Raw genomic sequence first — 26,045 nt, 5'->3', positions numbered from 1 at the left:
TTGACGATCGGAATATGTGGCTATGTGCCACACACACACACACACGCCTCTGGAATTATCTGCTCCACCTCGCACCGCTCTCCCCCCCCTTCCTCTTGAGCTGGCGCCAGTTGGGCGCGGTTAATTTTTGGTCGCAAAAAATGTTGGCCACAAAATAAACAGACGCGACCACGGGAGGAAACCGTGTTAAACGGTGACCAAAGTGCACACACACACACATGCCAGTGGCCCCGTTTGGTCTGGAAACGATTAAAAACCAGCTGGACGGATGCGTTGCGATGGATGGAGCGCGCGCGCGCGGGGACTGTTGGGCGCTCGAGGCTCTGCGACACAAAACGGTCCACCGCGGACGTTGGGCGTCTCATGGTGATGATGATGATGTTGAGCCACTTTCGTCACCAATCCGCTGCACCACACCGCGTACCGAGTGTGTTTGCCTGGAAGGTAAGTTGCCGGAGAGCTCATTTCGGGCACACCAAATTGGCTGCCGATAATGACAGAAGCCATTCGTCGGCGGTGTCGGTTGCGTTGGGCTTCCGTTGTCCACTTTCTTCACCAGACACTGGGCACCACATATGCGCCAGCGAGGCAAAAAAAAAAACATGGCCGACTGGCCAACCGGTGCGCAAACAGAGTCCAAATCGAGAAACCATTAAAGACATCGCCATCTTCACTGCCTGACTGGCTAGCTGGAAGTCCAATTATAGATTTCCATCTCCAGCCCGGAAAGGGTGTTCCCACCGGTTCACCTACTTCGGGCGCCGTTGTCGCGCCGCGTCAGGGACCGCAGCCTGCAAATCAAAAGCATCTTCAAGGAGCAAAACAAAAAAGCAAACAAACAGATTCACTCGCCGCAGAATTGCGTTGAGGCAAGCACAGTAACCTCGTCGATCGAACCATACCTGGTACGCGACTGATAGAACCGGAACTCGCCATTCGATGGGATTGGTGGCCTCTACTACCGGCTACCGGCTACCGGTTTCGGATGTCGCCCCAAAAAAGGGACTCCGGCACTGGTGAAGGGATTGGCCCAGCAAACGGCGCAAAGAAAGCGAACCCAGGAATGGTAAGGACAGACAGACAGACAGACAGAGCCCCAAGCCACTCCAGGCACTCAAATAGGGCACTACTCGGGGCGAGGAAAAGGAGAAGGAAGATCGTCTTCATTATGATCGTGATCGTATGTGCTGCTTGCGATGAATCATCGTGTCATTGGGCGCGTGCACGAAGTCACTGGTCCTTTGACAGCTGCAGTCAATGCCAATCGCACACACGCACACATACCCTCTTATGCGGAACTCGACGGATGTCAAGATGTCGAGCGTTTCAGCTGCTTTTAAATTATACAGACCAGTACCGGCCATCGACAGGACGGGATGGTAGGACACGACGCGGCTTGTCACAGGAGCAGCAGCATCTGCGTTCAGAACATCGATGATGTTGCAATCATCGTCGTCGATCATCGATCATCAACCGATCGGAATGGAGGTTGGTAGGGTGGTGCTGCTTTATGCTTCCACAGCATGAAGAGCTGGAGTGAATAGCTGGCAACGTTATGCAACGTTTCAACTTCTCTGCTGTTCCCCTATTTACGGTTGGTCAGCGTTCAACCATCACCACCGATCGATTGGACCATCGGAGTGAAATGAAGCCGTTTTTTTTGTGTCTGGATCTAGCCAGAGCAGAAGCAAGCTGACCGATCGTGGTTCGGGTCCGGGTGGACCTTGAGAACCGGAACACGAATTTGTAATAAATCAACATCCAAACGGTGATCCACGTTACGAGGGTTAAGCGAATTGGTTGCAGAATTCGAATCGATCGTCATTCGACTAATCGTTTTCCGAACTGCACATGGGTCGTTGGTTGTCCGGCGATCGTAATCATCTTCTAAACGGTCTTCTAACCAGCGCACCGGGTATACACATCTGCATCATAAATCATGAAACCTCGTGTCCACGTCAGCATCCGGTTGATGGGGAGTATATATTCGTGATCGTGAAATGGCGCCACACTGGGGTCGCCACAGCAGCAGTCGCCATTACATTCTAATGCACCGAATGCAAGCAGCGCACACGTTGCGACCATTAGTAATGGTCGCGGTGCCAGCAGCAGCATGCAGCAGGAGACGACGTTGTACCAAGCACCATAAGCTTCGGTCATTACGTATTCGATGGGGACTATAGAGCTTGACCAACCCGGCCCGGGGATGGGGGGGAACCAGAACCAATAACGAGGCAGACGACATCGTGCAAAAAACGAGAGACCGAGACTCTGGGACCAATCGCGAATCACGCAGTCGCAGTTCGAACGTTCCGGTTTCAACACCTTTCACACTATTGCTTGCTGCTCTCGGTCCTCGGTCTTAGGTGGTCAAAAGCGCTGCTACCTGAGATGTTGTTGTGCGCCGTTGCGCTGATTGATGTAATGGATCATAATTTCCAACCGTCCAAGTGTGCCAACGTTGCCAGGACAACGCGCACGGCAATGACGTGAGACAAACCCGGTGGCCGGCCTCTAATTTGCTCGCTCACTAGCATAGTAGCCGTCGGTCGGTCGGTCGGTCGTTGGTGGCACCCCTCACAACCTCGCATACTAACTGGCCCGTCACCACCGGGGTTGACCGGGCTACTAGACCGAGAGAGGTTGGCCTGCCTGACTCGTGCTAACGAGAGAGACCGACCTGATCGCGCACTAACCGCGTTCGTCGTGTCGCGCATCACGATTGATGGTCACCCCCCTCCAGCCTCCAGCCGTGCCGATCGATGAGGGGACCATGAAGAGGCCAACGCTGGTACACTGGCGGTGGCCGACCACAAATTAGGGTCCTTCTCCATTAGCGGCACATAGAGCACTCGCTGGTTGGTCTCTCTGCGTTGCGTTCGGCGACGGCGCCACGGAGTAGTCAATATGAGATGAATCGGAAAGTGAAACCCTCCCCCAAATGGTGGTGGTGACGGTGGCGGTTGCCGGCTACCCTTAATTGGGGGCCCTCCGAAATGATGAACAAGTTGTGCACACCACCGCCACCACCGGCGCTGAAGGATATGGAGAACCGGTAATCAATGCTCGCTCGCTCCCAAGTCGGTGTTATGTTGGCACCCATCACACAGAGGCCAATCATAGTGGCCAATGTTGAGAATCGCATTTTTTTTTGGCTGCTTGATGCCGTCGATCGACGCTAATACGATTCGATGATTTTGGGCGCAATGTAATTGATCGAAGTGAAGGCAGCATAAAGGTGCATGGCCATGGGATAGTAACTTTCACTGTAAGGAAACGTTCCTTTGGGTGTCATTTGGCGTGTTGCGAAACTTTTTTCCGACGATGCACGGCCACGATAGTAACTTCTGTTTTGCAGCTTTAAACCACATACTAGCTACGCAAAATTTTTACAGTTATTTACAATGAAATTTAAAACAGAGCTAGATAAGAGCAACTTCGATCGTCAAGAAAGTTTCTTTCGTCTTGGCCACGATAAAAACCTGAACAAGCACTTTTCGGTCAAAGCTGTAAATTACAGCGCGCTAAACATTTGTTCAAGAATCGTTAATACTAATGTTTCCAATTATGCAAAAGCATTTTTCTCTAAGTTTCGTAATAAAAAAGATGTACGCAATAGAAACCAAATTTGATCGATTGGTTGCATGAAATTGGCTGTAAAAGCACTAGTTTAGCATTCCCTCCAACATCTATATGTGAAATAATAATTTGGGTACCGGACCACTGTGAAACTGGTCGCAATGACTGACGTCCAGAAAGTGGACCGCAAAAAACAATAAGATCGAAAGAAGAGGAAAGAAAGCTTTTCGGAGTAAAATGCCGCAAAACCACTTAAGGACAACTCGCGATGGATTCATGTGCCGTCTCAAGGCCATACTTCGTTCAAAACGAAATACATAGAAAAAATCTAAATCGACTGTTATACATGTATGTATGTAAAATGTATCTTATTTACTTTTATGTTTTACCTTTATCTTTAGTTTTGCATTTTATTTTTTTCTACTTTAGACAGTTCTTAACGTAAAGTTGCTCTTCATGGCCAAGCTGCTTAAGGTTGAATTGAACTGTGATCAAGCGATCCTCTACTGCTGTAATGCTCGTGCTCGTGATAAATCGTGCTACTCGTCGTGTGCACCCAAAACACTGACGAGGTGTGACATAACGGGCGATCTTGCTCTGGCTGCATCTGACATGAAAAGGGTGGCCACACGATTCGTCAACCCGTTCGTTTCGTTGCCATTTGAACCCCATTTGTCGGTCCTTCTTCCTGGTTCTGCTTTAGGTCCTCAGGGTCCTCATGCTGTGTCCGTCGTGGATGATCACTGGAACGATCAAACCCCGGGCCGACACCAAGAAACCGACCCGAAGAGCGGTGGTGGCGTGGCCTATGGTCCCTCTGGCAGGTAATTAATTTATGGCCATTAAACCGTGGCCGGTGGTGGTTCTCCATTGCATCGGGAAGCATCTCGCATGCAACGTAGCCTCCTTTCGCCATTTGCACCGTTCACCGCGACACAACAACGACGACGACCACGACGACGAGGAGTGTCGCGCTCGTCGCGCTGGGAACCGAAACAGGCACCGGTCTCACACGATTGTCACCGTGCCGGCATGTCAATGCCGTGCCAGAGATCAATTAAGCACACCCGACTGGCGCACACACACAGCTCGAGGTACAATCAAAATCAGAACGCACCGCCGTCGTGGCCAAAGCATGGAAATGGTCACGAATCGTTCGCTCTCCCATGCTGAGGGCCAGTGCTTTGGAGTGCGTTTTACGTTTCAATTACCACCCATCCAGAGGGCCAATCGCATGCGCCCAGGAATAGCAATAAGACATTCCAGCAAAGCACGTGCGACGGGTGGCGGTGAAGCGCGACATTGAAGGTTACGCGAACCTCGCCAGTTCTTCGCATTGGTGCAATATATCAATAAATGCTGGCTGTTCGGGATTGCAGACCTCGGATTGGAGCCAGAAAAAAACAGTCAAGAAAAAAAACTGGGGCTTTATTCTCCTGAAAGAGAGAGAGAGAGAGTGTCGAGCAGCAATTTTATTGACATCCCGGAGCCCCGGGGACACAAACTTAGTCGTCGGTCGGCGAGCCTTGAACTTCGGATACGCACACTAAGTTAGTAGGCCACGGGCTTACGGGCTGAAGTGTTTGAAGGTGACACAGCATTATGATTGCATTGTGCAATGGACCGCGTTGCATCTCATAATATAACTGCTGCACCAGGACATACATTTCTTTTCGCGCACAATTAAATGCACACCACCCGGTTGTGCTAGTGTCTGGACAAGTTTATTGTCCGCATAATTTGTGGATCGTGAAGAGGTGTGGAGGAGGAAAGGTGTTGCTTCCAATCGATCGCCCGATCATGTCGACCTCGGGCAGGGGAGGAAAGGTGATTGTTGGTTTATGTTGGTGGCAGACAGCGCATAATGCTTGCGGCTGATTACGCGTCAAATCTGACACACAGACACAGACACAATCAAGTAAAAAGACTCTCATCATGGCTCGGTGGATTCACCGAGAAAGCAGCCCAACGAACGAGCGATGTCGTAACATCCTTTTTTCGATGATCGTCTCGGCACCTGCTGCCAATGCTCGTCACTACGATCATCATTCAGAGGGCATGGAGACCAATAGACGGAAAGGGAGGGAGAGAGTGTGAGCTTCGCGAAAGAAAAAAGTTTTCGAAAAGCGGTCTTCGATCTGTTTTTGCCGTACCAGGCCACCTCGTAACCTTGTGCCCAATGAGCGTCAAGTCGAAGCAAAAGAAGGTACTAGCCACCCAAAGGAGCCAAAGGAGAGGGTCGTCGAGCAGACGATGATGATGATGATGATGCGGATGGTGCGGATGGTTCGGATCTCGGGGCTAAAAACCGCCGAAAAAAAAAAACACAAAAACGTGTCTAGGTCATGTTCGGTGGCCGTTGCGCGCTCGCATCGTCCGTCCTGGAGCATCAGCAGTCCTCCTCCTAATCAAGCGTCCTCTCTCCAGTGTCCAACAAACGAACAAACAGCCTACCAGCAGCCTAATTGGTGGTGCGATTTCGGTGAGCATAAAAGCTCATCGAACAAACGAGCATCGTTTGTGGACAAACATCGCGTTTTGTTTGGGGGCCAGATTCGCGGTACATTTCGACGACGACGACGACGACAACGACACCGGGATCGATCGATCCTGCGCCCTTCAACCGGCGGTGGTGAAGCGAAACTTTCCGAGACACTCAACATACAACACGGACTGCGCCTGCAACGTTCCGGAGGTTCCGTAATAAATATATCAATCAAAAGTCCACGACACGGACCGTTGATAAATGTGTCGAGCACGCTCGGTGTGGTTGGTGAGACCGGTCTGCTGTTTGAAACCCCGAAACCCGATCACCGGTGGCAGCAGCAGCATGATGATGATGCCCAGAGAGTTGCTGCTGCTGTTGATGCTGTGACACGGTGACCTCTAGCTTAATTAGCTGGCAGCTGCCGTTGGGCTCTCGGCTCGGCTGTATTAAACAGTTTCGCCAGTAGTGCCTTGATTGTGCACACCGCCGTACGTGGTGTGCGTATCGTCGTGGTGGTTTTAATAGAACCGCGCAAAACGGCAACAGTTGGACCGCTGGCCAGTTCATCATCTGCCAGTCACCGGTGGTGTCAATCAAATGCCTTGAACTGTGTCTTTTCAGCGAATGAATTATATCAATTTCGTTGTTGTTGACGTCCGTCGCCATCGCGCATTAAATATGTTCCAGTACCAAGAGAGTCATCAGCGCGTGTGTACGTGTGTGTGTTGATAGAGATCATGGGTGCGCGATCGTGTGGCATCCGCGCCCCAGGACGAATGTATAATTTCGAGTGGAAAAGGCTTTTAATTGCATCCCCGTGCTTCGAGAGCATAAAGGTTAAGCAAACAGCACGCCTGGTGGCCACCAGACCATAAATCAATTGCGCTCATTCCTGCAATCCTCGGCACTCGGATCCCCCCTTCCTCTGATCCTTCGAGGTAGGGTGGCAAGGTTGCGGGCCGGTGGCCGGTGGTCTATGATAATGGCTGGAAATTGTTGGTCATAAAGCATCGAAAACGTCTCAATCATGGAAACCACAACACAGTCGCCACATTCCCATTGTCCTGGTTTTTTGGGTGGAAGGGGGTTTGATAATTAAGCAATAAACCTGCGGCTGGCTTTTTGTTGTTTTTCTCGTCGTCTTCGCCTTCGAGCGACCTTACCTGATAGATCGACGCAAAGTGTCCATTCGTTCGCATCTGGGAGCGATTCTGGGGCTGCGGTGATCCCAACGGTGACATTAGGTGGCTGCTGCTACCGTAGCTACTGCTACCGGCGCTCTGCAGCTTACGGCTCAGCGGTTGATAGATGGCACCGTTCGAGGACAGCAAATCTGTTGAATCAGAGGGAATCGAAACATCGATTAATATCTTCACACCTTTCACAGAAACTTCAGCGATCGATGGCAAAGGGCTCCAAAGCTTCAAAATTGGAGCGCGTATCCATGCACGGGAGAAGTTAACGAACCAAGGGGCCGAGCCACTGCGCTAATGACCCCAACGCGTGAGACACTTAAAAGACGCATAAACGGGAGAGTGTGATCGTGTGTGTGATCGTCGCTAACCAAGCGGAAGGTGTCAAATGGCACACGTTGTTCTGTCAGTTCTCACACCCAACGGTCCATGGTTTGAAGCATCCATCCAGCGATCGGGTGCCATGCGAGAGCCTTTCGTGCCCCCCGAAAAAGCCACTTTCGTTATTGTGGGTTTCAAGTCGATCGAAAGATCGAAAACGTGAACGATCGAGTAAACAATCCAAAAGATGGTGACGACGTCGGTGATGATGATGATAATGATGGATGAAAACGGGATGGTATCGTGCTTGTCGGAGTCCTAATGATGATGGCATTTGCATATAATTGTCACCAAAACGCAGGTGACGCACGCAGCGCGTCTTTTGTCTCGGCAACTGGGGGAGTTGACAGCCCTCGAGGTTTCCATTGTCTGTTTCACATTCCAGAGCAGAGCTTAAAATGGAAAACCATTGCCAAAGTGAAAAGGATGTGTTGAGTGTGTTGCGGATTATTGAACGGAAGTGATGCATGCATGAGACATGAACCATTGATTACAGCATCGCAGGTTGGTTGTTATGACCGCCAGTTGTCTAATCAGTCGTCAGTCAAATGGGCTTTCGGTACGTTTCAAGATGAAGAGAGAGGGAGCAGATAATAAGCAGAGGAAGGAAGGGAAATTGCCTTCCGCCCGGCGCCCACTGGCGTTTGTTTGTTTCTGAAGCGGAAAGCCAAAATGCCGACAAACGAAACCTTAATAATTGGTTACGATGGATTTGATTGGAAATTTAGCCATTCATCGGCTGTATTCCCTCATTCGATTGGTTCAATATTCGCGAATCGGATCCCATGCGACTGTAAAGTTGTCGTCATAGCAACCGCGCGGCTGGTGCCAGCTGTTCGTTGCAAACCGACCAACCACCGCCTCAGGTTCGGGCCGTAATACAATTACTAATCATCAATCCATCCATGGCAGCAGCAGCAGCACAGTAGCCGTGATACGATTAGTGGATGAAGGTTGTTGGTGGACCTCTCGTTGCTAACCAACAATTGCTGCTTTGATCGCGCCACAGGCACGAACCGTGCCAGGCCTTCCATCCAAGTGGTTCACCGTCGTCGCCGCCGTCGCCGCCATAGCAGCATTGCGACCATATATGGGCGAGCCCGGGCTGGCTGAGGGTGCGCAAACCAGAACTCACCATAATGGCAACACATAATGCGGTCTCCCCTACTCTCTCTTTCCCTTTTGCCCTCGAGCGAACACGTGTCTTTCAATCACACAGACCACAACACCACACATCCACACAGGGACAATGAGCCTCGGTTTGCTTGGATCTCGGTTGCTCATAAATCGTGCTCGTCGCCGTTCGCCAGGCTCCGATGCTGATATGCGCTCGGTGATCGGTCCGGAAAATCACCCCTCAAGTCAAGGTGGCCACCAGCAAGGAACCACAACACTAAGCACTGAACCAGATCACTTGCAGACCGCGTTCGTCTCGCAAAAGGTATACCCGAAACCAATAGATCGAGCTCGCGAACCACCATTAGCTTCCGCGCCTGGCTTGGCCTGGCATGGCCTGCTCGGCCAGCCTCTCTCATTTGCGTACCCCGTTGAAGGTGCGCTGATGGCCGTGCGCATAAGCATATTTTATGAAACATTCTTGCAAATCACGACGACGTTGACTTGCCTCTGTCGATGGAAGTGGCAACCGAACGGCCCTCTGGCGGACCGGAGGAGAACAAGAATGTGTGCTGTTGTGCCCCGTAAGCGCACTAGACACGGCCGTTGGAGTACTTCTTATGCTCGTTACTTTGCGAAGCCTTTTGAGCAGCACTCTCCGGAGGCTTATGGCCGGAATGACGCGTGGTACATTACGTGAATGCCATTCACTTACTCCATTCACGACGTCCACGGTGGTTACGGTGGACGAAATGGTATGATTTGCTTGCTGGAAAATGCTGCTGCCACACATTTCCACACACATTAATTACACGGTGTGTGCGTACGGTGCGTGCTATGGCGTTCTATACCTTGGATGCTATTCTTTCTTGGTTCTGATGGCTGGAGGGACGCGTTTATTGCACGAAGAAGGAACCCCTCCTTCATTCTACAAACGGTAAATGGTTAAACGGCGGGTTCTTGTGTTGACCCGGTAAGTGCCGGCCAATTGCGCGCCAAAACTGCACACACACACACACGTGGTCTTTCTTTGTGTGGTAAAGCGAGAAAAAAAAACTCTTCAAAATGAGGCCACTCGAGACATCCGATGACGATCGTCAGATGTGTTGGCATGTAAATGGTGGCACCTCACGGGCACAATATGGATGCCGATGTCGTTGCGGACTTTAAAACGTTCAGAGCCCTCGGGGGTTGGACAGACGATGAAGCATACCAACCGAAACACACCAAAAACTCCAGATGCTTCGCTCTCCTTAAGGTTTTCACAAAACCGATGGCATACACCTCCGCATAACGATCCATAACGTAATGTCGTGCGGGTAATGATCCGTGAAAACCTCGTTGTCATGAATGTGACCGAACACCTCTACCACATCCCGAGCCGGGACGAGAAAGATGTTAAATCAAGCGCAACGAAATGGCAAACTAAATGCGTCAACAAAATAAATATCATCCAACAACCAACCGGTGTCGGTTGGTAGGGGAGGTGGGAGAGCCACGACCATCGACCAATAAATAAATCTTTGGAAATCGGTTTTTCACGACTGAATGACACCGATTACACACCGCCCTGCGCCCTGCTGCTGGTGCCGACGGTCGACTCCAAAGGGAAGCGATTGGTTCGAGACACGAGACCGACGGACGGACGGACGGAAATGTCAAATGCAACCATCCCGCGAGATACCAGAGATGATGATGATGGTGCAAGGGGTGGCCCGGCCGATGATAGTCATCACTTTTCGGGGGAAACCGAAAGCCTCCGGAACGAAAGCCCCGGAACGAATGTGCATCGTGTGTCGTTTTTAAACCTCACGACGCGCGTTACGATCGTCTGTGATCCGCGAAACGCGCTGCTTGGAAAAGGGTGCTTGGAAGGAGGAAGGAGGGTGTATCACCCTTCATTCCCTTCTCTCACCCTTGATGCTGCATTTAGTAAAAATCCATTTACAAAACTGAAAGGTAGGTAGGGGTCTGGAATGCTTTTCACAAATTGACTAGCAGCAATAGCATGTGCCACTATCTGCGTCTGTAAGCCGTTGCAGCCGGCCAGGTCTGTGACTGTGTCTGTGCAGATGCAGATGCAGATGACGATGGGGTCTACCGTTATCCGCGGCCGTCTGGTGACCCTGAGCGGAGTTATGAGTTTTTGCAGACCCAGAGCAGCAACCCGAGCACATTTCTACATAAATCAATGTGTCACTCACGATTGCTACAGATTGTTCCTCGGTTCCCACTCCTCCTCTTTCTCTTCTCCTGGTACCCGTGTTTCTGTTTTATGAAATCGAAGGTTGATGATCACCGTCGTCTCACCTATAAGGCAGCATTACATTACACGAGTCCAAGTACCGATCGCGATCCGCGAATACGACGTGCAACGTGATTCGCCGGCGCAGTGGGAAAAAGGAGAAACCCCGTAAATAAGACGTGACAAGCAGTCGTTTTGGGAAGGGGGGAGGGATAAGGAAACCACTGTGCGTTGCTCCGTCCGGCCACAAAGCTCTCTCTCTCTCTCTCTTTCCTAGGGAGGCGAGAGGCTGCCGGTCTTACACACGTGACGATCGGATTAATAAATTACGCCAAATCTCATAATTTACGAGCGAACAGAAAGTGGCCACAAAACGAGAAGCCCTGCCACCGGGCAGAAGGCAGAGGAAGCGAGAGCCAACATTCAACAATCCAGCATTGATGCTGCTGCTACTAAATCAGGTTCGTCGCTTGTTGCCGTTTGCAGTGAGCTGTTTTGCGCTCATTCCATTGATTACCGAGGGCCCTGTTAGCGAGTAGTAATGGCTAACAGATTACAATCCATTTCTCTATCAACGTGTGTGTCCGTGGGTTGAGTGTATGGTAAATGGATTAGCGAGGAAGACGCTGAATGGCCCCTAACACACACATACACACGAACTTGCTCCCTGACAGTCTGACGGACGAGCAAATCTGCCAATTTATTTGCATCATAAATTGGAATATGCTTGTCGTATCTGTGCGACTGTCACAATCAAATTCGCGACACTTTTCGGGTGACCTTCCTTCGGTCGGTTGGTCAGTTGGTGGATCCCCTCCTCCGCGCGATCATCGGTACCAGTCAATCGCGCGTGCGATTATCTTATCTCCGGTGTGCTGCGGCGGCGTGAGGTATATGCCGGTGAGCCATTTCATTTTTTTACCTTATTTGGCAATTGGGATGAGCGCTGGGAAGGTGGGATGCAGCAGCACAAATCATTGCAACAAAAAGAAGACGAACGAACGAATGTCATCCAAACCGAAAGGTCAACCGTCGGAAAGGAAGGGGTTCGGAACCATTCCCCTCCAACCGACCTCAAGATTTAGAACACAGAAACGGAAAGCGTCCACGCGGCCAAGCAGTCCGCGTCTGTAATTAAATTGAAACGTAACCGTGCGCTAATTGCACATGTCTCCATGGCGACGGTCGATGGATGGTGGTGAGAGACAGAAACCCGAAAATAAAATTATTCTTTGGACCGCACAGAAGCTATTATTGCTGGCCAACAAATGCGGTGGACCCAGAAAGCGCACACACACGTATTACTCTTTAGCTACTGTACTCGTCCTCGAGGCGAGGCGAGGCATAGCCCACCCAGCGATCACCACGTGACAGTGTGTGTGTATGTTGTGTTGGGTTGATTTTAACGGCTGGCAAATTAAAAGTTTTATGCCCCTCTCGTCGTAAACGTTGGAACCACGTCAATAGACCAGGGGAGCGCCGGTGCACTTGGGTTGACCGCAAAAAAAAAACGAATTCCGCGCAAAAGTTCAACCAAAAACGGTGGTGCGGCCGTTGGGTTCCTTCCTCAGCTCAGCTCATATCTCGATATCAAGCGTTGACACTTGACCAACCACGGGTAGTGGTGGTGGTGGTTGGAGTCCCACACCGAGTGGCCACACAATGGTCACTACTCTCGTTGTAGGTCAAGCATTAACGCGATGCAATTGCACAAAGATTGCGCAAAAGAAAAGTAAATGCAATTCATAAAAGCAGCGCGCGAACGCCACTGGCCTAGTGTGGTGAGGGGTGCCCCCCCCCCACACACACACACACACACACACACACACTATATCTCTTATCTGGCCGGCGTCATCGAGCATCGAGGAAATAAAACGCGAAATTAATTTCCATCACTCTCGCTGCTCCTCCTTCGGCGCTCCTTCGGTCGTCGTCGACGAATTGTCGTAATGTCGAGGCAAAGTGACGGCGGAGGACATTGCGCACACTGGCCGCCGAAGTCTGCCGCCGAAGTGGCCGGAGCAAGTGAGAAAACGAAACCAACGTCCGTCCGTCCGTTCGTCCGGCCGTCTGACGACCACGTGTGCGTACAAATGCCCGTGGTGTTCGCACCCTTCTGCGATCGATCAGATTGTTGTGCGCTCGATTCCAATTCCGTAATTAACCGATACTAATCCTCGGTACCAGCGATGACTCGCTCGCAGCGCAGGATATCAAGTATCCGAAAGGGCGAAAGGGTGTGTGTGGGGAGAGTGCGAAAACGATCGCAAAGTTCATCAGTCAAACCATAGGGATAGGTGTCAACTGGCGGGATTCATGTTCATGGCGAGCGAATCGAGTGAACGACGACGGTGATGGTGACGGCACAAGGCCACGGTGACGACCCAATTACGGGACCGATGGTCAGTGCTATGCCGCAGTTTGATTGGCCGAACAAAACCGGGCAGTTCAAAGGGAGTTTACCGCCGAGTCCATCTCTCGCCCATCCGTCTCGCTCGTGATGAATGCGGAGGGAGAACGGGGAGGTGCTGTCATGGGTCTGGCTGTACAGGTACAGGTGCCAGTGCGAGGACATGCGCACTGTCCTGATGATCGGGAGAGGTGTTAACAGGACTCAAAATCCCGAACCCCGAAAGTGAGGTAATAAAGATATTTTGCTTCGATTTAATCGCACAGCGAGCATTCACTTTTGATCGTTTCGCTCGCTCCGTACAATGGCGTGGTACGAGGATGAAATGAACGTGACACGACGTGAGGAGACGGCGGGGTAATGACTGCGGTAGTCGATTAAGGAGCGATGAGGAACTAGGGTACTGGGACACATCGAGACATCTGTTGCGATCTGTTGATGGCGGGCAATTCATTGAGAACGACTCGACTCGGTGATCGCTGTTGGCGCGTTCAGTGAGTGAGTATCGATGGAGTTCAGTGATTGATGGTGCGATGGTGGAAGTCCTGAGGTTCGTTTTGTAGGTTCGGATTGCGATCCATTCCGTCCATTATGAATACAACGAGAATACTGATTTTAGTGTTTACTGTTAAACTTAACTGTTGGTCTAACGTAACGTCCAAAACTCTGATTAAAGTAACTGGAGTACCAATAAGAATTGTCACTAATTTAACTCATTTTCTATGATCTTCTCGCCCCTTGTCCAGATTCCTCTGGATTCCCCTTGTCCAGATCTGATTCCATTTTCTTCACTACGTATAATAATAAACTGGCGAAAAATCCCAATGATCAATAAAAATTTGCTACCTCCATCAATACTTTAGATTTTAAAATTAATAGAGTAGCTGCTTTAATTAATCAATCGCTCATTTTGAAAATTTTTTACAGATTCCATCCTCTACAAACAACCGAAAATTTCATTACAAAACATTTGAATTGCCACTTTTCTCTCGTTTTGCAAATTTCTGGGCCCAAAATCGCATAATGTGGACGCTAGAAAATATAATTTACGGCCGTATAGTGGCTTAGATTATTATAATTTGGACAAGGGGTCAGAAAGAACTGCTGCAACTGTTTAGTTCAATTCTAGTGTTTTGCAGGAAGTTCATCTTCGTTGTACAAAACCTTGCATAATAGTTCATCCCTGGGTATATGAGGCCTAATATCGGAGAATTGCAAGAACTTCAGTAGCACGATCTTCTACTTATCGAATTACAAGAACTCAGAATGACTGATCATGGATGGATATTGACGTCACTTACTTTTGGTAATATTATTTTAGTGGAACTGACAACTTTAGTCGTTCAATATTTTCACAATGAGCCCACAACTTTTGTTCTGAACAGTTGATATAATACAAGAAACAAATAATAGAGAGAACTTCTCGATACCCCCGTGCAGCTTACCGTTATCAATGTCCGCCTGATGCATCCCGGTGCGCCGAACCTGCTGCTGACCGTCGGTCTGCTGTAGCTGGTGTGGTGGTGCCATGCCACCACGGCCGCCGCTCTGCGCCAGACAGTGTGGACAGGCCTCGTTGCGGAACATGCACGAGTAGCACCGCTCGTGGCCGCAGGCATCGATCAGCTTCCTCTTCTTGCCCTTATCGAACGGCATCTGACAGCTCGGGCAGAGGGCGCCTCCCGTTTCGTTCTCCAGTATCTTCCGAATCGCTGCCAAATCTGCAAAAAGGCAAAGAAGAAGAAGAAGGTGTGTTCATAAATAAAGGGAACCGGAAAACCGAACCCCGATATAATGTGAAGCTCCACTTGGAGGGCTCTTTAACTGGAGCGGCCTCATATGGAGCCGCCGCGTGATGTGTGGACTGGACTTGAATTGGCATAATTAACCAGTGGTCCAACCAGGCGGGATTGCGGCTGGGGAACCCCTGGGCTAGGGACACTATGGGGATAAGGATTTATTAATGAGACTTAATCTACCATTTATATCTCTCCACGCCCTGGTCCGCGATCGTAAAAGGGAGGAGTTCTTTCGGAGGGCACACTTCGGAGTGCCGCCGCAAGTGTGTCCGAAGCGCATACGACCTGCACTATGGTTCCAACTTCCTGGTTTCGACGAACAGGTAGAAGTTAGAAAGTTGCCAAACGCTCTGCTTTCGAATGCAGGTGATGGTGGGAAGCCCCCCATTGGTGGGACCGATCGATCCGATCGAACTACGATCGCAACATCAATCTCGGATCCGTGTGGCAACGAAAGAGAGAAAGAGACACACCGGCAGAGAGAGAGAGAGATAAGTTCCGTCGAGAGTGGTAACCGTTGGGAACAATCGATTTTTCAAATTTGCAAACAAGGTTCGGCATCGGCAAGCTGATGGCCGGAGGGAGTTCCAAGTCCAAGTCGGGCCAAGCACTTGGCCACAGCAGCACCTGCTGTGAGTTCATGTGGCCCAGCAGGAAGCCAGAAACCGAAACAGAAACCTGTCGAACGTACCACCGGCTAGGGGATAAGGGGACACGCCCGGACTACCCGGCCACTCTCCACGGTACATGGCGGATCCCAAGGCGGCGATTGATATTTGAACTGAGCCCCAAACATTCACTCGATCCGGATATACCGGGGGGAGGGGCCCAAAAAGGGTTCTTCCACCCTGCGCTTTGCCTCAGAAGTCGACTGTGGGAGGTGATCTCCCCCCGGCCGGCCAGCCGGCCGGAACGCGTTCGTTGTTACAATTCCCATCCAATCCCTCCGGACGAACAATAAATCATTCGCCACGGGAACGATCCAACGACTCGGACTCTGTTGCTGTTTCTTCCGCGAATATTTTGTCAGTTTTGAATGTAAACAACTTTCATCCCTCCTCCTTGCTTGCTCCTTGCTTGCTCCATGACGATCGATCGATCTCGCAACTCAAACTGCGCCTCAACCACAACAACCGTTCGCCATTGTCGGGTCGAGTTTGAAGGGATATCCCGATCGAGGATCTGAAGTAGGTCAGAGAGCCAGCAAGAGCCAACGGACACCAGCACACCAGCGAGAGGATGAAACGGTTTTAAAACAAAGCCAACTGTCCAACGCTCGCTCGTAGTTGACCTTTGGTGCAACAGCCAGCAACAGTCTGCAGCAGTTCAGCAGAGTTGGTGGTGCAGGCAGCTCCGGGGGCTGGGCACTCGTCCCTCAGGGGTAATGCGATCTGCAGCGATCATAAATTACTCTTCCTTGACCGCAGTGTCCCCCTACCCGGGTGCCACCGCGACGTTTCGCAATCGCTTCTCGTCGAAAAACTGCTCCGATCCCGGGTTCCCGGAGCGAGAACCTCAGGTGTAGGTCAGGTCCTGCCTGGTGCGCCCGGTGCATTGCTGCACGAACTCGAGGGGGCTGCGGTGCACGCCAACAAGGGAATTAGATTTCAATTAGCGGAAGATTAATTTCGGTCACGTTCTGCAGCAACAGCAGCAGCAGCGTACTGAATATGATTGCAGCACCAAAGGAAGAGGTTGAGCGAAGCGAACAAGAGCGTCTGCACTTGTCTGCCGTCGTCGGTTGGACGCCGGAGAGCTAATGCTACGATATCTATGCGCAAACACGATCACGACACCAGTCAGCCGGCATGTAGTGGCGCGTACGCGCGGTACGCCATAATTCTTGTCTCGCTCGCGAGGCGCTCTTCCCGAAGAACGTGTTCAGATGCAGCACCCCAGAGGTCCGGGTTTTGGGTTGCAGAGCGCCATTTGCCGTTAGCGTAGCGTGGCCGTTGGCGGTGAAAGGGGAATAAAAAGAAGAAGGTTCTTCTTAATCCAATCCAATCCGATCCGGGGGTCCAACGGAACGCCCGTGAACCGGGAAGAACGGTCAGATCGTACGCCACACGACCACGTAGTAACACACGCCGCCTATTCCGCCGTCTGGTTATGTTCTCCTGCTGCCTGCTGATATCTCGCGCCTGTCACTCCACAGACGCTGGTGTGCTCATTCTTCGCAACCATTTGCTTCAGGCGCACCGTGAGGATCGTTCCAGCCATTAACGGGTTCTACTACGGTGCTGGGCGTGTTTGTTGTAAATTTTGGGATTGACAGTTGCGAACAGACAGATCACGAGACAGAGTGACGGCATCTTTCTGCTGTTCCTGCTCTCCTTTATGCTGTGGATGTGATTTGGCATCCTCGCCCGCATATCACTCAACTGGGAATTCTATACACACACACGCGCGCGTGCGCATACAGATCTTCTCTTCTTTCACTTTATATGTGGCGTACTTTTACTGTGACTTCTTCTAATCCGCGAAGACAGCTTCTCCATAAAACAATCCACATCGCGAAGAATTCGCGGCCCCTGTGGGGCTCTACGCGTACCTACGTACGTGTGTGCGTGTGTTTGACTTTCTACATAATTTATGGATCAGCGTGGGGGTCAACCGCGATAAGATCGAAATAATAAATTGGCACCACTGGTGAGGCTCCAGAGCACGGGCGGCTGGCGCAAACGGTTCCACGAAAAACATGGTCAACGCCGCCGCGTACCACCGCCATTCTTTCTGCCAGTAGTCTGCCGAGTCCCGAAATCCTTTCACTCGATCAGCCCGCGATACCGCGATTTGGCTAATTTGATTAGGACGGTGAAAGTCGTCGTCGTCGTCGTCGTGGCCTAGAGGCTAGGCCAGCATTAATCATTAGGCCAGTTGCCAATGAAGCAACAAAAACATCGAGTGGAAGAGAGGCACTCCTCGCAGATCTCCTAGTGTGAGCGTGAGACCGACACACACACACATGATGGTCATCGTCTGGGGCTAGGAGAACCGTTGCCAGGAGAGGGGTCCATTTACGATGGATCATTGGGTGTTCGATCACCCAATTAATTATGCTGGCCCCCCCGCTTCGGTCGGTCGAATGCTCGGACAAACATCAGCGCGAATGGCGAAAATTGGATTACATCCATAAAAAGTGCGATCGTGGCCGCGTAATGCCCACGCGCGCTCCCTCTCTCTTTCACTCCCCCTTCCGCGATCCCGTTTAGCATTATTGGCTCCCCATCATCATCATCATCATCATCATCATCCCTCTAGAGCCGTTAGCCGTATTTGTTTGTTTGTTTTTTTTTCCTAGTTCTAGGGCTGCTGCTTCCCCAGAGGGATTTACGAGGACGAACCATCCCCAAACGACGGTGGGAACCGACCGATTGGCCGGTGTTTATTTATGAACCACCGGCGGCGGCGTGCCGTGTGTGTCGGTGAATGATGGCTATCAATTGCGTTCTGATCGATATCAGGCGGCACCAAGAGAGAGAGAGAGAGAGAGAGAGAGAGAGAGCAGCAGCAGTAGAAGGTGCGCGGGGCCATCGTTTTATCGCCACCAGCTTTTCGCATCATTAGCGGTGGACTTTATTTTTGTTTTATAATTTCTCTTCCGTGATGCTTTCCCGGTGATAAGGTCAGTGTCCCGGGCGCTGAAGCGCTGAAAACGCCGTTAGAACGGACGCTCCCGATTCCGGGAACGGAAAGGAAGGGGAAAGGGGACGAGGGTACGACATCGTGATCGCGATCAGCAGGCGGATAAAACATGGCCCCCTCGGTTTCGGTGATTCATTCACGCGAAGATGTGCTGCTGCTGCTGCTGCTGCTGCTGGAGTGGAAATTAAAGTTTGTTTTAATTTAGTAACAAATGACGCCGGGGAAATTAATGCTGGCCATTTGGTAGAGGAGCGCTTCGCTAAATTTGCTCGCATAAAACATCCTGCCAGTCCGCATGCCAGCCACGGCACGGCATCTCGCGAAGCATTTCCTGCTTGATCATCACATCGCTCGCAACGATCATGTTTCTAATGTTTTCACATTCCGTCGCTCCGTCGCTACAGAAACAAAGAACGATAAAATACAATCTGTCCGGGGGGAAGATGCCAGAACAAAATGTCGGGGCCTTCGAGTATGTTCCTGTGGCTGTGGCGGCTGTACATTTCTTACCAAATTGTTACCGACTCCGAAGGCACGTTCATTGTTACATTCGGGCAGCGCACTCGAGCGCCATTAACAATTCAATCAAACCATCTTCTTGCCCCGGGGTGTGTGGTTAGATAAAAATCTAAAATTCTAATCCACTTAACCATCTCAGGGTCCAGGGGCCCAGATACACGGAACCGGGGGAGAGTGAATTGTCCAATTAAAATTTCTCACACATTTCATTACACCGCGATGATCACAATTATGATGATGATCATCACCGACATCATTACACCATCATCATCGAGCCGCATCGTTTGTGGAATCGAAAACGAAAAAAAAAATGGAATTACAATTCCTAATCTTCGTGTTAGTGGTTGTTGTTGAACTCTGTCAAAACTGCTCTCGGACTGTTGCGCTCTCCTCCTCATAAAAGATTGTCCGGTTGTAAAAAAGCACGATGAGCGTCGATCGAGATCGAGATCCCATTGTTTGGTGTTCCATCGGCATCGTGCTGCAGTTCCGCGCCGGTCGCTGTTTTCGGTTTAAATCACACTTTCAACGCGTCTTTAAGACGCGTTCGCGCAAAGACCGCGAAGGCGCCCGCGAAACAGATGACCGATTATCTAGGCTGACGCGAGATGGCGACGTTGACAAGCTGTGGCCGCCCCGTCGTGATCACCGTCCGGAAGCCGCCACAGGTAACCCCAGGGGGGGGGGGGGGAGTAAGCGCAACGACGTTGACGTGACACGATGCCGTGGTGGTGTTTGTTTAATTAAATTAAGTGAAAACCAACGAACCAGGTGTCCTGTTGGGAGGCATTGGGATGATGGAATTGGCGAAAATATCTCCCCTCTCCGTTCGGTTGCATGGATTAAAATTGGACCAAACACGATCCAGCGAATCGCCAACTTTTGAGCTGACGTTAATCTTGCGACATCCATCAACTCAACACTGACGGGGGTCTGTTGGAGTGACACGGAAAGAGAATGCTGGTAGCGGAAGAGAGTGCAAGAGGCCAGGGGTGGGAAAACTGAAATTTCTTTTTTTTTTTGGGGCTGGCTTTTCTGCCACCACGAACTCTCTTTCACCACCGCTCGCTCCTCAGGCGAATCTCTTTCGCAACAAATTTATGCTCTGCTTATGAGATGCCCCGAGGACAGCTGGCGAGACCATCGAGGTAGCGATGGATGGTATGGGGAATGGGAGGTGGTCCCGGCTTCCAAGCAGGAAGCAGACATTTGATAGACATTTTTATTGCGCGAGTGGCATTCGCGCCGGGGGACCACTACCTGCGCCCTAAAGCCATTGTTTCCTAATAAATATTAGCTTTTACTGGACCTTTCCTCAGTTTTGGGTCCATTTCTTCGCCCCTCAAAAAAAAAACGAAACGTGAATCGTTTGTAATTAATCACTTGGCGATCGGCTTCTTGGTGGCGCGCGCGAAAACAATGCTTGCGACGATCGCGCGACGATCGCGGTGGCTGGCCTGCTACTGCTGGCTGCTCTGCTATCACGTGCTGCGCGCACCGCCACCGAATGGTCCACTACCAACAGCAGCAGCAACACTCTGCACATAATCAATCACTTTCCAACAGCAAGTCCGGGATTCGGATGGACGGTAGTGAGTACGGTTGGTGTGAAAAACGGCAAGATAATCATTAGTTTTCATGTTCAAAATCTGGGGTGCACGGGTCCGTATCACCGGGACGGCCGGCTGGCCCGGAGTGTCAATCGTATCACGAGTGACGCCGCGTAACAAATCGTTCAACATGATGCCGACGACGAGCGGAAACAGATTTGAGGTATAGTGGCGTTGGCAAAAAACATGATTAAATGCGATCGATACGGGGGGCCACCAGATACAATTTACCGTTAGCTTCCAGTGTCAGATATCATCACGGTGGTCGCGAGCCCTCATAGTTGAATCACTTTGTCGAAAAGGTGTCCCGAAAGTGAAAGCCCGTTTTTAATTGAGGAGATTTTTGTCGCAAACAACGTCTACGATCTTCGCCTGATCTATGGAGATCGACGATCATATGGGCCCTATCCTGTAATGCAGAGTTCTGCTTCATATGGTACGAGAGCTCGCGTCAAGAGCGTTCTCGTTACTGTAACTTTGAATAATCTATCACTGACCAAATGACACATTTTTTCCTATTGTTGTTGCAGTATTAGGTGCCTATTCCAGTGAGGGGATAGTGAACGCCTAAGGCGTTTAGACCATTTTTATAAAGGTGCACGGCACCGATAGCAGCTTTCACAGTAAACAAACTGCAACTTTCAAACGGACACGACAGCAACTTTGCTTTGCAACACTTAAACACATACCAATAACGCATCAAAGCGAAAGACTATATGAATGGCACATGTGTCGCGAATTTTCACAGTTCTTAACAGCGTATTTCAAACCGAGCTACCCTATCCTCTCTATTTTCTGTCTTTTATAAGTTTCTTTACACTTTACCGTGTCTGACCAGAGTTGCAACTTGATTTCACCATCATTTTAACAGTTCTTAGCGTCGCGCAAGCAGTCGCCGATAGGCGATAATCAAAATTAAAAAAAAGAAAATAGCTCCTCACTGGAACAGGCACCATAATCACTTTATCACAATGATGGATTCAGTCCAGATTTAATCCGGGTTGACATCAGGAAGCTACTAACAATTGCTATTTATTAATATTTCTCGTAGAACGTTAGTACTCCGTGATCCGGTTTATATGTTTCCTCGTGTATGTACCGCATCTTCAACTCCCCATGTTAAAGAAGTGCATAAAATGATGGCCAACACCAATACACTGATCCGATCAGAACTCCACTGCCATCGAGATTACAAGCGAATAACGACCGAATGGGAGTGAAGGTGCCCTCAAATTGGGAATGTTTACACAACACCCGCTCTCAGTTGCATCGATTGCCCCACTTGCGCACCACGGGAAAGGTCAGATTGGCGGCGGTAAAGCTTAGGTGGCTTAAGCCGCTTCCCAAAGTGCCAAACCTCTTAACGTCACATCACGCGGCATCTCTCGGCAATCCGATACCGCCGGTCAATGTCAAGTGCTGGCTGGGGCTGGTGCTGTTACGTTCTTCGAAGGGTAACCAGGTAAAAGCAAAACACATTCTTGATTCGCACCGGAATACTCTCCGTGGTTCGGACCGTTCGCTCGCCGAACGCCAAGGTCCCCAAAGGCCCATAAGACCACACAAAAGCCGAGGGAAGTCGCGGCACCCGGCTAGTGGAATGGAATCGAAATTATTATCATAATATCTGTACCACCATCTATCATGCTCCATTCACTGGCACGAATGATCGCGACGACCATCTCGATTCCGAATCCCACGGTTCGCGATCATGAAGGCACACACCGACTGACTGACCGACTGGCCGCTGCGCGGGAATGTAAACAAATTTAAAACAATCAATTAACAAGGACACCGGTACCTTGGCACTTGGCAGGCAAACCACTCGCCGCGCTCGCCTCGTGTGGCTCCCGGCATCAAGCGCTGGACAATCGTTGATTAATAAAGCATCCAAAAAACCCCGCGAAGTAGTGAAGGTTGGTTGCGCGGTCGTGGTCGAAGGACATTGCAGAAATATTTTAATTTACCAAAGATTGTGACTTTTCCGCCGCTCGAAATCCACTCGGGCCTCTCTGCGCCGCTGCTTGTAGCGGTTCCGCTACAGAAGACTTCAATGCCGTGGCGACGAACCTCTCCCGCCTCCCCCCAAACGAACGAACGAGTGGGGTGGTCGGTATGCCAGAGATTCTCACGATCACCCTTCCGATCGTCACGTGAACGGTAGAGTTAACGAATCGATTCGCTTGACGAACCTCGAACGAGCTGCGCGAGAATGCGCGAGACAGGAGCATTAGCTTCTGTGCCTCTGATGCACCCACCTCTGGCCCTTGTCGCTTTCGTTGCGCCACAGAGCGATAAAAGTGAAACTAATTTCTACAACGTCTCCCCCCACCACACCTACGTCAACGATCGTAGAATGAACCGTAGAGTGTAGAAGAAAGTGCACGAGGATCGATCGAGGATCGTACCTTTTCTAACTAGTCGTACCGTCGTACCTTTTCTAACTACCTTCTGCCTGCGCTCCCCGGACGAACGATCGAGTGGTATGATCCTCCCCTCTTTATGGAAGAGCAGCGGGGCATGGTGGTGGTGGGTATTGGCCAATAAATTTTCAAGATTTATTTGACAGCACGGCAGCAGCAGCAGCAGCAGCATAAAGCTTGCTCCGTTGTTTTGCCGGGTTCGTCTGGTTAGGCCAATTTGGCTGATCCTCATCCCTCTCAACGTTCACTTTTACAAGCTGCTTTGCTGGTGGCACGACGCGACGTACCCATCGCTTGTCCGCGTGTGTGTGTGTATCTGTATGTGCTCGATGAAGGTCTGGCGAAGTGAGACGAACATCATCTTCCAAGCGACTAGTTTCGGGGCCGACGGACCACACCGCATCCGAGAGACCACTTCCGATCCGGTGTGGTTTGGTGGTGATCGTTCAACCGTTACACCCCACAGACGATCAGCACCAGCAGCAGCAGCAGTTCTGCGCTTTCGCGCTTTAAAGTGTGTGGCGAAAGGGCCCTTCTCGACTCCCGAGCGACCGCTCCTTGACATCCTTCTATTCCTGCTTTTCGACGTCGTCGTCGACGCCATCAACGACGTCGTGAGCATCGCGCGGTACGGTTTGAGATTACCATACTTTGCATACCCGTACGTACAAGGGGAACTGGCTGCGCGCGTTTTCAAATCAATTTTCGAACCTCATTTCTCCGAACCTCGTGGGTTCAATGTTCACGCGAGGATTTCATTTACGCTCCGATCGGTCTTTCCGCCATAATTCACACCACCAAATAGAGGGAGGGAATGGTGAAGAGGGCAAAAGGAGATACAAGACAGCAGGACCGGGAACGGGAACAGGAACATGGGGAGAGGTTTCCGATCCGTGGAGCACGCATTCGAAACCAATTCTCCAACCGACTGTCTACCGTCATTTTCAGCGCGATATCACCATAACGACGAACCCGCGCGGTATGCTTGGACCACTTGGAACGGGCCATGGGCCACTTGGTTGTTAACAATTTAACCTTTTGTACGGTGAGCGCTCGAGAGATCTGCTGCTTACTCCAAGTATGCGGCGATGCTTATTGGAAAACAATGATTCGTGTTTTGCGAAGCGTGAAAATGAATTCCGCACCAGGTTGTCGAGCGCAAAAGCTGCTTCTTCTTCTTCTTCGCCGTATTTCCCTCTTTTTTTATCTAAAAACTTCATTCCATGCACCGCCATATTCCGGCGAGTGCATTTTGCATGCGCACGCTGCATGCGGCTGCATCATCGCCAAGCGCAAATTCAGACCGCAGGACCGCCGCTTTTCCGTTTCATAATTCGCTTCGTTACCTGAGAGAGTGCGCCACTAGCGGAAACAGAGCCAGAACGAACGCCAGACGAAGGCGAAGTCGTTGTAACTTGAAGAGGAAGCATAATTTGGTGGCAAACGGTAAAACGGTTCCACTTCAACCCTTTCCCGGACCAACGCCAACATAACAATCGAGATTAACCGAACCCGATACGGAGTGGAGAAATGGAATGAAAACGTTTTGCCCGTACGGCCATGGTACGGTCACAGACCGGCCCGGCATGTCGAGCCGTTGAGCTTGTTTGATCCGGAACGCGCGTCGGCATCAATTTGGGACGGGGGTTTCTGCAACCGAATCCAACATTCCCCGGTGCCGCTCACGCTGTCGCCATTAATCAACCTCACCGGCAGCAGCAGCAGCATAACCACCGCCGCCATTGGCCAACCAATGGGGTGGTTGGAATCGGAGAAGGAAAGCGCGAAACGATTTTCCCCGGCTGCATTTGCAGTTGTAATGCCACTGGCCAGGTCCAAGCCCTGGGGCTCGCGGCAGGAGCGGTCTGTGTCGCAGGAGCGCCGACATTAAATGGCGTCGATATCATCACAATTCCCCAACAGCCAAGCCTAGTCTGCCAGTCTGCCACAGTCTGGACCGGCTAAATGTTATGAGAAAACCTTTGATCGCGATTAGGTTTAGGAGAGGGAGTCGTTGCCGTCGGTCGAGGGACGCGCGCGATGACGACGACGCTCCGGTGGCGTTCGTGGAGAAGATCGGGGAGATCATCATTAACCGTGGTGGCGATTGATTATTATGAGGAATTTTGATTCATCCTCCGGCTGTTCCCTTCCTCCAGGGGCCAGTCGCAGTTGGTCTTCTTCGGCAGGGCCCTTTCTTCGGTAGAGGATCGCAGCGCAACGCAACGCAACGCGGTCTGGAGTCTACTCATCGCGATCTTCACCAACTCTTCTTTTCAGCCGAAAAGGGCAATCGGATGGCAACGACCGGGTTGGTTGGTTATAAAGTTATAAAAAAGCCCCCTCTCCTTCCCTAATTCGGTTGTGCAATAGGGAAAAGGGAATTGGCCACAGCGGAATGCAACCACGGGTGGTGTACATGGTTCGTGGTTTGGGAGATAAAAGGTTCCCTCGTCAATCACGGGTTGTAGTGCTGATGATAATGGTCAGGACACACTTCAGCGGCTCGCAATCTGGCAAAGTATTCGCTTCTGAAAAACCCTCAAAATGGCTTCTACCTAGGCACACCGATTTAATTCCTTTACTCTGTGGACGCATCATTAGTAACCCACCAACGAAACTTTGGAAAGCAATCGC

General features: G+C 50.8%; 1 protein-coding gene across 6 annotated transcripts in view; it reads right to left on the bottom strand.

Moving 5' to 3' along the window:
* Positions 1-26,045, bottom strand: part of LOC125950007 (protein TANC2) — a 100,967-nt gene that overhangs the window by 9,669 nt on the left and 65,253 nt on the right. For 5 of the 6 annotated variants that reach the window (XM_049677559.1, XM_049677555.1, XM_049677557.1 and 2 more), the window contains 2 exons: positions 14,858-15,133; positions 7,231-7,400 (listed from right to left, as the gene is read on the bottom strand). In XM_049677559.1, the coding sequence (XP_049533516.1) occupies positions 7,231-7,400; positions 14,858-15,133 (446 nt within the window). Of the gene's footprint in view, positions 1-3,968; positions 3,976-7,230; positions 7,401-14,857; positions 15,134-26,045 lie in introns of those variants that run through there. The other variant, XM_049677560.1, reaches the window with a different exon arrangement.

Source organism: Anopheles darlingi, chromosome 2, assembly GCF_943734745.1.
Source record: "Anopheles darlingi chromosome 2, idAnoDarlMG_H_01, whole genome shotgun sequence".
NCBI classification, from domain to species: Eukaryota; Metazoa; Arthropoda; class Insecta; order Diptera; family Culicidae; genus Anopheles; species Anopheles darlingi.
This window is presented reverse-complemented; position numbering and strand designations above follow the sequence as displayed.